The following is a 12,119-nucleotide window of genomic DNA, read 5'->3' as shown; positions in this document are numbered from 1 at the left end:
AGCGATTGTCGCTGGTACGGCTGTACAGTGTGAAGGTATCTTAAGGCCATATAGCCATATCTTATACAGTTCTCTCATACATTATGATTGAACTAGTATTTCCCAGATATTCTGCACTTATGTCCAGCCTGCAAGTAGCCACTCTTACCGAAAGCCATCTGAAACATGCAGATTCTACCCATAGAGTATGGGTGTGTATACATTACTGTGTACACACTGCGCCAGGGATGATGCAGTCATGTAACATACATCACAGAATCACACGGGGATACTTTTGAATTTACACTGTAAAATGGTGATCACAAAAATGTACCTAAATTTGCACTTTGTTCAAAATTTGTTTTAATTTCCACTTTAAAAAGAACTATGTATGGCTGTGGTCAGATTTCCATTCTATGTGCCATTATTGAACAGAAGAATGAAAATAAACACAGATATTGAATCAGTCAAAGGGAGGAACTGATTGACTATAATGGGTTCCATCAGGGTGTTGGATAAAATAGTACTGCATGCGGCACTATTTTTTTCCAGCATTTATGATGGGCACCCTGCAAAGAACGAGCAGACAGAAGTCTGAACACAGGATTAAGCTTCTGATCATTTACTTGTGGTAGTAAAAGCTGTAACCGCATAAAAAGGCATCACATGACAAGTCTTCTTGCAGTTAAAATGATTTATTCTATGCAATAAAAAAAGCGCAATTCCTTAGATCAACTCACATTACATTTCAGCATTCTGTATATCTATGGAACCAAGATGTTAATCACTGAAAGGTAATCATATACGTTAAGTCTAAACCATTAGACCCAATATGAATTGTTGCTATATTACAAAAAGTGCAAACTACTTTAACCCTTTCCAATCCAATTTGTATCCTGGTTTTCCTAGTGGGTTTACGCTTTTTCTGCAGTTATACAACGGCGCTATCTGCTGGCTGAACCTAGTACTGCATGAGGCGACACGTTGGATAGCCTCCAACAGCAGAGAGGCTGGCAATTTACAGTGAGAACCCCGATGGACGTCTTCCAACATCGGAGCTGCACAGCCCTAAATCGTTATGTCTTCAGACGTCAGACAGTGGATTGGAAAAGGTTAATTCTAGTCATCCGCTCCAGATATGGCGAACATATAGTCAGCAATATTGTCACGACCCTCCATGTTAAAGTTTTCACGGCATGTCTCAGTTGCGTTCAAACTCCAATTTTGTTTTATTTTCAAGATGAAAATCATCAGAATGTGACAACTTTCGGCACTTTAGTTGGTACTTTTTTCACTTTTGTCTGTACTGGAACATCTTCATGATCTGCACTCATTCCACTTGACCATCTGCTGACTGTCAATTGCGCTAAGGTAAAAAAGAAAATAAAAATTATACATAGGAAGAGTGGGACAGAGAACATCAGTGCTGTAAGGCCTCTTTCACACGGGCTACAAAATCTCACTAAAAACCGCATGTATGTGAAGCTCATGGTTTTCAATGGGTTCTTTCACATGAGATGTTTTGTAGCCTGAAAGAACTCATTGGAAATCATGAGCTTCACATACATGCGTTTCGTAGTGAGATTTTGTAGCCCGTGTGAACGAGACCATATAAATGGTATGTAATGGCTGGGGGTCCTGTTGTACATTTTACATGGGAGCTAATAAGCCTCTAAAGACACACATGTAACCCCAAAATAAAAGTTATAATAAATAACAGAGAAACAACACATTGCAGAATTATAAGACATGCTCCAAAATTGTTACTTCATGAAGAATACAAGCATTTTCCAAAATAGAACTTTCCATATTAGAACTAGTAACAGGTCCTCTTGCACATGAGCGGGTCGGATTCCGCATGCGGGAGCCCACAGCACAAAAAAAAATAAAAATCGACCTTGTGCCCAGCCGGCATTTGCACGTAATTGCATTTTCGTCTTCTCTTCTGTACTGCAGATCATTTGAATGGCTTTCCGTCGGACATTCGCAGTGCAGTTTTTTCTTTTTTTAATAAGCTGCTGCTTTTCCTACGGAATCCGCAGCCTGTCCGATGGGCTGTGGGTCGGTTAGTTTGCATTGACTTCAATGGAAACAGTCCGTGCGGAATCCACTGGAAAATAGAGCATGCTGCAATTTTGTATCCGCGAGCGGAAACCGCAATTAGTTTCTGCTTGTGTGCATGAAGAATAACTTTTGCATTCCATGCTATGCTCTGGATTCCGCAATTCAAATTCGCCCGTCTGCATTCACTCTAAAGCAACACTCCAGGCCTGGAAGAACAGAGATGGCCACACTGCTTCTCGGACTACCAGCTGCACACTGGGCATTACTAAGCATCGACAGTCTCGGACACTACATGCTGCTCTGACTGGCTGATGCTACTCATGTGACCAGCGCTGGCCAATCATAGCGGGTGTGTCTGAGACTAATGATGCAACCTGCTGTTATCCGCTCTCACCTGATGTTTGATGTTCTGGACAGTCCCTCTGAAAATGCTCAACAGAACCACAAATCCTACAGCCTCCACCTAAAAGACAGACAGTTCACTTTATTTAACAGTTGGCAATGTCCCTGTTACAGGATACGAGAACTAGCTAACTGAAAACTTTACATTGTAATATAATTATATACAGGCTGCTATGTGCCAGTCTTATTAGACGTTACAGAAGGTTTTCCAGGCTCTTGCATGCTTTTCTGTTTTCATCAGAACCATTCTAAGGCAAACAAGGCTTTTTGATTACATTTAATTCAATCTTTTTGGGAGATGTGGTGAACAAAGCCCCGTAATTCTAGAATTGTGTATTTTATTTTTAGAGAGCGGTCATAAGGACTTATCACGCAGCTACCAGCTGGGTACGCTCCATAGCAGGGGAAGAGAGCTGCCTGGAGGAGCAGCCGACTGGTGGAGGAGGAGCAGCCATTTCCGCCAGCGCTCACCAATCAGCTGTACGTGCTGGCGGCTCTTCTTCCCTGCTATGGAGCAGACTTGGTCGGCAGTTGTGTGATAAGAACGTGAGATTCTTATCACACAGCTGCTACTTTCAGCTATAGTTGCCTTATGTAAAATGGGACCGGACAGAGTACTAATGGCCCCTTTACATCGGATGATTATCGTTTAGAATCGTTCAAGCTCCCGCAGGAATTTGGATGAAAATTGTCCCATGTAAACGCATGAAGCGGCTGAACAGGAGTTGTTCAGTCATTCAGTTTCTGCATACAAAAAGCTGCAGTTAACATGGTTAAAAGGGCTGCAATCAAAGTTAGCTTCAATCACGGCTGGTGGTGGTTGCCAGTTGTTGAAAACCGCTTACACCCTCCAGTATAAAACAGACTCGCCCTTATGATTGCATGGCATAGGTTTATGTTATGTAGCTAGGAAAATGACCTAATATGCTAAAAATCGCATTTTTGTGTTAAACATTTTAAAATAATTTTTGGTGACTTTTTAACTATTGCTCACAATCTAAATTTTTTTTTTTTTTAAATATTCCAACATCCTGCATTTTTCACACTGACCACAGAGCTGAAAAATGGGCTATTTCTCTACAGAACAGGAAGTCGTTGCAGAAGTCGTCTCAATAACATCAGAGACGGGATTATACTGAAAGGTAACACCTATATGTAGATAACACAGGATCTTCCATTCAGAGGTGACCAGCTATGACTATTTACACCCCCCCCCCCCTGGAAAATGACCTAGACAGGTCACAGAGCATGTCTAGAAAACAGGAATACGCAGGAGAAGAATCTGGCTTCATGTGAAAAGTAACAAAAAGTTCACGTCTAGAACAGTCTCCCATACATGTCAATGGGTCGTCTCCTGTCTATTGTGTGAATGGCCCATGAAGCTGCTGTAAAGCATCTCTTCTTAATTCTGTTAAATATGTAGCTCAGGAAAGATGGCGCCCCCGTAGACATGCATAGATAACAGAAAAAAATAAATTATACAATCAGGGGGAGAAAAAAAAAAAAAAACGATTAGAAAAATATTTCACCATCTGGTTTTAATTAATACAAAAACATTTTGGCAATACAGTCTTTAAATCCCCAATTTGTGCATTTATTTTTTTTGCCCCCAATTACGCAGAACCCCACCCCAAACAAAATAGGGTAAAAAAAACCCTCAAAAACCTACCTTCTGCATAGAGACCTTTGGGATTATCCGGACAAGATCTTGACAAGTGTCCCATCTCTCCACATATAAAACATTTGGCAAATGGAAACTCTCCTAAAACACCAGAGAAAAAACAAAATGCTTATTTTTTTTACTCCAAAAAAAGACATTCAACCATCTATAAATCCAACCAAGCCTATTATATGAGGAATCCCTCTGTAAGGGAGGTTTAACTTGCAGCACCAGATTTTTAATAGCGTTTTTTGTCTCAAAAAGACGATGCAGCCAAATATGTCAGCAGTAGGTCCAAAGAGAAATATTAAACATAGTACAAAAAGTTGTTTTCTGGTGTTTTGGGGTCAGTGGCCTTTTTCCCCAATCACAGCAGGCGGTGGGTTTGATATTCTTCTGCTATTTTTGCATTTGTCGTCCTGACCTTCTCTTTCCATCGACTTTGATGCTTGTCTAAGTCAGTGGAAAGAGAAAAACAGCGAACATGTCAATCGCAGAACTGAAAGAAGCGCTGAAAGACAGGAATGCACGGAGAACATTGATCTATAAATCCATAAAGTGACTTTTTGCATAGGCTACCCTATAGGGAATGCCAGAAAAACAAATGGGAAGAAATAGGGGAACCTAAAAAATGCCTCTGAAAATGGACAAGTAAAAAACAAAACAAAAAGAAGCATAGGATAGGTGAATGAAGTCTCATTGTGGGAGTCTCACTACTGAGATTCCTACCGTTCCTGGAAAAGCGGGTCCCGTGACCCCTTCTTCTCGTTGCCTTGGGCTCACTGCACTCATCTGCAGTGGCGTACGGTTGCATGGAGTTGCAGTTGCATTTTGCCACTTCATTCATTTCAACTGGGCTAAGAAACAGCCGAGTACAAGCACTCTGCTGTCTCCGACAGTCCTGCTGAAAATGAAGGGAGCCGCTCCGCACACGTGCAAATGTCACTCCATTCATTCTCTTCACCAGAGGGGGTACAGCGATACTGCAGAAAGGACAACCAGGGAAGACTGATTCCCGTCCTGGGTGTGGATCCCCATGATCAGACTTAACACCTATCCTATGATCAAAGAATTAGCTTTCACCTCTCATCCAGACTGTGTAGGTCGCCTGTATGAGGTCTTCGTGTAGTGCTAGATTTTCTTCATCTTGAAATGATGGCATATCCTAGCAATACAGTACAAAATCAATTTCTGATCACCTTAGGTCCAACCTCTGGGACCCCCACTAATCCTGAGAATGAAGTGATGGCAGTCCCCTTCACTGTTCTTCCTCTGCAGTCCAGACCCACCCAAGTAAATTGGGCCTTCTGCAGTTCCCCGCACAGCCAGGCGGCCGGGAGCGCTGCTGTGCAGGGAGGACTTAGAACGGGGTACATGCCTGCATTCAAAGGATTAATGAGGGTTGCAGAGGTTAGCCCCACACTGATCAGATAATGATCGTATATCCTAGTGGTACCGTATACCATCACTTTATAAGACAGGAAATCCCGTTAATATTTCCATCAGGGTTTCCATCACTTCTTAGGTTAGGATTAGTGCAGTGTGCATTTCTATTGTCGCCATCAAGACAATGCCAACCTAGATGTGTACAGAGCCCAACACTACATTACAACAGCAGTAGGGAAACATATAGCTGGGCGCTAAACATGGTTTTGGTCTGAAACGTTCCCATAATGCAAAATGAAAAATGGCTGAGCAGTGTATCAGTGTGAACTTGCTAATCTCTACTTATAGTAGTGGCGGAACTCACTAATTACATATTTAACCCTTTCCAATCCAGTGTCGGCCCTCGTCCAAAATTAAGATTTCTCTGCATAGCGCCGACGTCAGACACGTTTCTAAAACTATGCAGGACAGAGCTGCGATGGAGCTATGCAGAACAACCTCCGACATCGGAGATATGCAGGGAAATCTTAATGTCTGACGAGGGCCGACACTGGATTGGAAATTGTACACTTCCAAAAAATTGCTAATAAAATCATTATGACATCTTTATGGGTTTGTGTTGAGTAATTCCAAGGAATCCACAGTGTACTTTCCCGCCCCAAATAAATAAGAGCTGGGGAGTGTGTGGGCGGCAGGGAAACTGGATTGGAAAGGGTTAAGCAGCTCACATGTACCAAGTGCTGGATCCACTTTAGCTCTGCACTTATGGACTTCATGCTCTGTGGATCCACAACGAAAACATATTCCTGTGCCCGACTCCTGGCACCTTAGGGCCTCTGAGCACTCGGCCATGCCGTGACCCGGCTTTCGACAGTGGAAGCAGATCTGTAAAAAAATAAAAGGTGGAATCAGCTGTAATGTGCCTTCGATCCCCTCACCAACTAGGAGATTTGGGGACCCTTAAAGAGTTTGTGCCAAGATAATAATCCCCATTTCTACACCCTATTAATGTCATAGAGTCGTGTCCCCGGCTCGGGACCTTCCTCTACGAGCTGGACTTTGTGTTATCCTTGTATACAGGATGTCCGTTCATTTGCATGCCCGTCATACTGATGTACGATGTGACATCTGATGCGATACCCAGGGACGTAGGAAGTGAACACAGATTTATTTGTGTCGATACACTTTTCTCAGACGGAACCATGTTCACAAATCTCTGAGAGTGGTTATTACATCACATACAGAGCTTTATATATCTAGTAGGCAGGGTTATTAAAAGCTAACTTATTGGTTCATCACAAAGACCCGGAAATGTTTCTACTTTCACTTTTAGCAAGTTTAGGAATGGGGGGTGGGGTGGGTGGAGAGTGTGAACAAAGGGAGGGGTGGGTGGGAGGCTGATTTAGACTACGATTATCGCTCAAGCCGTCTTTTGAGCGATTATCGTTCTGTCTAAATGCAGGGACATCGTGCAGTTTTCGTGCACAAGTCGCTGATCGCTAAATTCTAGCTTGCCAGAATTGAGCGATCAGCTGTCATCAACAGAGCAGGCTGTTATCAGCTGGCTGAGCTGATAAGATTCTCTCTGCCTGTGTCCTGCTGTGAATTCATAGCGGGGACACTACCAGTCAGAGCGGAGAACACTGCAGCTGCTTGCATATATGCAAAGCATCTGTATTGCTCTATTAGCGGCCACAGCTGTGTCCCGCTCCGCTTGCATATTCTATAGTAGCTACTTAGCTACTATAAATTATGCAAAGATGATCGCTCAAAACTGTCACTCAAATTATCGTTTGAGCGATTATCCATCAGTGTAAATGGTGTTTTACTGCACTGACGTTGTACAGTTTTCGTTAAGGAATCGCTGATCTTTCAGCATGCTTAAAGAAAACGATGAGCCTTATCAGGAGTTCACAGCGGGATACAGCTGATACTATTGTTTCAACTGTATCTGGCTCCCTGATGATAGGTGGAGTATGAAGAACACAGCTGTCCAGCTGTGTTCTGCACCCCCTGCTTGGAGAACTTAGCTGTATGCCAGCCGGGCGCTCAGAGCAGAGAACAGCTGGATGCAGAAGACAAGCGGCTCTACTTGTCTTCTGCATACCCTGCTCGAAACACAAAGTGATCCCTTAACGTTTGAGCGATCAGCTTGCGCTGTAAAGGCACACAGCGATTATTGCTCAAAAGCTATCTTGTGTCTAAACAAGACTTGAAGGGGTTGTCCCGCGCCGAAACGGGTTTTTTTTTTTTCAAACCCCCCCCCCCCCCCCCCCCCGTTCGGCGCGAGACAACCCCAATGCAGGGACCTAAAGAAAGCTTACCGGAGCGCTTACCTGAATCCCCGCGCTCCGGTGACTTCTATACTTACCGGTGAAGATGGCCGCCGGGATCCTCTTCCTCCGTGGACCGCAGGTCTTCTGTGCGGTCCATTGCCGATTCCAGCCTCCTGATTGGCTGGAATCGGCACGTGACGGGGCGGAGCTACACGGAGCCCCATTGAGAAGATAAGAAGACCCGGACTGCGCAAGCGCGGCTAATTTGGCCATCGGAGGGCGAAAATTAGTCGGCACCATGGAGACGAGGACGCCAGCAACGGAGCAGGTAAGTAAAAAACTTTTGATAACTTCTGTATGGCTCATAATTAATGCACAATGTACATTACAAAGTGCATTAATATGGCCATACAGAAGTGTATAGACCCACTTGCTGCCGCGGGACAACCCCTTTAAGATACAACTAGTATCACACAGGAGATCAGACACACAGCAAAGCAGACTACATGTACAGACAACTACGTTTCAAAGAGTAAGGAAGCTAATAAGGCTTAAATGTGTATACAGTAGAATATAATATACTTCAGTCTTCGGGCTGCTAACAGAGAACCAATAGTTTATAAGTCCTCGTACCACAATACTACATGTGCCTGGGTGACCGCAGCTTCCCTCGACAAAACCAGTTGTTTGCTGGGGGTGCTGGGAGCAGGATCCGGATAAAATTGGCCACTTGCCATGTGGGACACATTTTGAAAAGCGTCGTCTGTGATAGGACAACCCCTTTAAGAAGTAGATATGTAGTTGTGTGTGACTCGAGGGAGTATTACTACCTCAGACTTCTATGGCATATCTGGGACCCACTCCTAATCTCTATTATAGCCCCTACTACCCCCAGCCAGGATGTACAACAGGCCAGGAGTACAGTAACAGCCGAGCGAACTTCACTACACCATCTCCGTAACTCCCATAGAAGTCAATGAGACTTGTGCAAACTCCTAACCTACAGAAACCCTGCAGATCACTGCGCTATGCTGTTTGCATATGTCCCATTGACTTCTATGGGAGTTACAAAAGTCGTGTAACACAGCTAAGCTTGTCTATTCCTGTCCTCTTGGCCTCTCGTATAAAGCATTCTTTCCCTTGTGGCCAATAGGAACACCCCTTTAACCAACAAGCTGATAAAAGGATTGATATCCTTTGAGATGTAATATAAGAAACTACAGCTATTACTGGAAACAGCACTATAGTTGGGGACTCGGAGCGCCGGCAGAGATCCTACACCCTACAGGAGGGCTTGGGGTAAATTAGGACTTCCGCCATATCTGGTAACTATGTATACTTGGATAGGTACATGGTCCGGGCTGAGCAGCTCTGGTGGCCCAGACATCCCCTTGTCCAAAAATATTTAGCAACGTGAGGAAGGAAGAAGTCCACAACGCTTTCCCTATACCGATACCTCATTAGCGGGAGGACTCGGACTGATAAGCAGCACCTTCCCCTCCTGCGACGCTCTGCGGCATCACACCATAGCAGCTGGGCACTTGGACAGGTTTGTACTTCACAGAAAAGAAGTGGCCATTCATTAAGGGTGAGTGCAGACGGCCGGGTCGGATCCCGCTGCGAGAATTCTTGCAGCGGGATGTGGCTTGCACCCCTGCAGCGACCCGCGGCTCACCTCCTGCAGCGTCTTGTCTCTGCTCTATGTGCAGCTGGCGCACAGCCGCAGAGCTAGTACGTCACTAGTGATGTTTCTGTGTGGACCTCTGCGAGGCTCGCACAGAAATAGGATATGCCGCCATTTGTTTACTGCATGAGTTTTCACACGGTCAAATCGCGGCCATCTGCATAGGATTGCATAAACTAATGCAATCCTATGGCAGCGGGCACAGGCGCAAATTTTGTGGAAAATCTCACCGCGGAATTTCCGCCCGTTTACATTCTTCCCTGCTATGTGACGGGGCGGTCGAGATTTTACTCACATCTATGTTGGAGCATTCAGCTATCCTCTTCTGTCAAAAGGAAGAAGAAAATGGAATGCCAGCGGGCGGACCAGTCACATGATGGAAATGAATGGCGCCAATAGTGCCCTTGTCATTCTGACCGGACGCTTAGCGGAAAGATCGCAGCATGCTTTATATTGCTGCGGATGTCCTCCATTTAAGTCAACAGAGGCCATCCCACCTGCAGCCCATGCGCGATAGACATTGCAGATAAGGTGATGGCCCAGGATCCTGCAGCCTAGCGGCAGCACAGGGGTGGTGAATATCTGTACTGCGCATGACTGGCGGCGAGCGTCCGCGGTAATCTGCAGTGCCGGAGAAGAAGCTGCATGGAGTTGCCCCTTGCAGTCAGAGGTGGATCCCGCATGCACAGTCTGACCCGTCCGCGTGCAGCCGGCCCCACACTGCGGCACCGTCTTATTTTTATCTCGCATATGTAAAAGACACGGTGAATACCAACGCAGCAGAAACATAAAAAAGGGCGGACGGTGGGAAAAACTAATCTTTCATGGGCAGAAGTTGCACTCGCCCGTATGAATGAGCCCGACTTCTGCGTCTTCCGGGCTGTCAGCAGCAACGTGATCAGGCCGTAACCAATGAGAACCCGCAGGCACAGGAGACGATTATGGCGTATTACCCGTAGCGCTGTACGCCCGCGTGATACGCAGTAACTCACAGCCTAACGCAGCTCTGATCACATTAGCGTGTCAGAATTGCGCATTACGCAAGCACAAAAGAGGAACGCAGCATGGTCTATTAGCAGCGTATACACGCGTGAGAGCGCACTGTTCTCTATGTAATTACGTAAGGCGTCGTGTATACGCCGTATGCTGCAGTACGCCAGATCCACAGCGGTAAAGATCAGTGTGACCCATGCAGCGGTTCCGCTTACCCCCTTTTCCCTCCCCCCTACTCAGGATCTCCCTTTGGGTGTTATTTACGTGACGCACCAGCGGTCACAGATAGCGCGCAGCCTGCTTCCTCCTCACCATCTTGTTCCTCTTGGTGTCCTGTCTCTTCATCCGCCGGCCCTCACTGCGCTGCTCCTTCCGGTCCTGCTGCATCGCCGTGAACCCGTTGACGTCTTCATTCACATAGGCCTTCTTCTTCTTCCTTAGGGGCGCCCCCTCCGCGCCCGGGGCAGCCCTCTTGGCCGGCGCGCTCTTGTGCAGCTCTTCCCATGGAGTGGCCGCACACACTTTGCGGTTCCGAGCCGCGGTGTTGTTTTGCCCCTGCCGAGCCCAACGAGTCATGACGACTTACAGCACCGCAAACATGTGGCAAGTGGGCAGCATATGGCGTCGGCGCTGAACCGGAAGTAGTATACTGCTACCCTTCGTTAGTCGGCGGCCATCTTTGTTACTGGAAAATAACCCATAAGACCCGCACCCAGGCAAAGTGCGGAGAGACTGCTTTGTGTTACAGACCGGAGAAGGGATCATGTGTAGCACATAACCGGCCGCACGGGCTCTATTTATCCAAACGGGCTAAAAAAAGAAACCTTTTGCCGATAGCAGCCAATCACAGCGCAGCTTTCACTTTACCTCAGCAGTGTAAGAAGTGGAAGCTGTGCTTTGCTGCTATGGGCAACAGGCAGTTTTCTTTTAGGCACAATGTCCACAGGCAGATTTGATTTACAGCTGAATTAAAGCAGGCGGATTTGTTTTGCAGACCTTTTGAAAAACAAATCGTAGCATGCAGCATGCTCCATTTTGCTGTGGTTCCCGCACTGACGGCTTCCGTTGAAATCAATGGAAGCCGGCTGATCCGTGGCCCATCCGCAATTTGCACTATCGCGGGAAAGCAGAAGCTTGAAAAAAAAAACCTGTACTGCGGATGCGCGCCGGCCGGCCCTTCCGCATGCATCGGCAGTACAGAGAAAAGAAGACCCAGACAGGCAAGCATGCTCGCCAGCCACGGGCAAGGGCTGCAGGCTCCCGCATGCGGCATCCAATCCACTCATGCATATGAAGCCTTTAGTTGAACCTTTTAATGACAGCCCAAACGTCTTGATGGTGGTCATTAGAGGGCTTTGTTCTGCCAGGAAGCAGGTGCTCAGATGACAACCGGGCATTTGCTCTAACATGGGGGGCCGAAGGAACCTTGGATCACCGGTGTTTAACCCTCATACACGCCACAGTCAGTGCGACCGCAGCATGTAAAAGACTGATAGAGGAAGGGAGCTCCCTCTGTTACCCATTGGAATTGCGGGGGTCCCGAGAGGTTGCTATATCACCTGGAGGTTTGGCTATAACCTCTAGCGACAGTGGCTTATGGGATTCAGTGTTTGGCTGAGCTTCCTAGCTTTTCTAATGCACTGCTATACTGAAGTATAGCAGTGTATTAGAAGAG

General features: G+C 46.2%; 1 protein-coding gene across 1 annotated transcript; it reads right to left on the bottom strand.

The window, feature by feature from the left end:
* Positions 1–655: 655 nt before the first annotated feature.
* ZCCHC9 (zinc finger CCHC-type containing 9) lies at positions 656–11,063 on the bottom strand. Its single transcript, XM_066602951.1, has 5 exons — positions 10,757–11,063; positions 6,226–6,376; positions 4,115–4,207; positions 2,438–2,506; positions 656–1,345 (listed from the first exon to the last, which is right to left on the bottom strand). Exons 1-5 carry the CDS (start codon positions 11,018–11,020, stop codon positions 1,230–1,232), a joined length of 693 nt encoding a protein of 230 aa, XP_066459048.1. The 5' UTR covers positions 11,021–11,063; the 3' UTR covers positions 656–1,229.
* Between the last annotated feature and the right edge of the window lie 1,056 nt (positions 11,064–12,119).

The sequence above is a fragment of the Eleutherodactylus coqui genome, chromosome 5 (genome assembly GCF_035609145.1).
Source record: "Eleutherodactylus coqui strain aEleCoq1 chromosome 5, aEleCoq1.hap1, whole genome shotgun sequence".
NCBI lineage: Eukaryota > Metazoa > Chordata > Amphibia > Anura > Eleutherodactylidae > Eleutherodactylus > Eleutherodactylus coqui.
The sequence above is the reverse complement of the archived record's forward strand: the minus strand, read 5'-3'. Positions and strand labels throughout refer to the sequence as shown.

Coding starts and splice junctions, on each gene's coding strand:
- ZCCHC9 (XM_066602951.1), bottom strand. CDS start 11,020: ATGACTCGTTGGGCTCGGCAGGGGCAAAACAACACCGCGGCTCGGAAC. Junction 2,507..4,114: donor CAAAGGTCTCTATGCAGAAG/GTAGGTTTTTGA, acceptor TCTGTCTTTTAG/GTGGAGGCTGTAGGATTTGT. Junction 1,346..2,437: donor TCCAGAACATCAAACATCAG/GTGAGAGCGGAT, acceptor TTTTTACCTTAG/CGCAATTGACAGTCAGCAGA.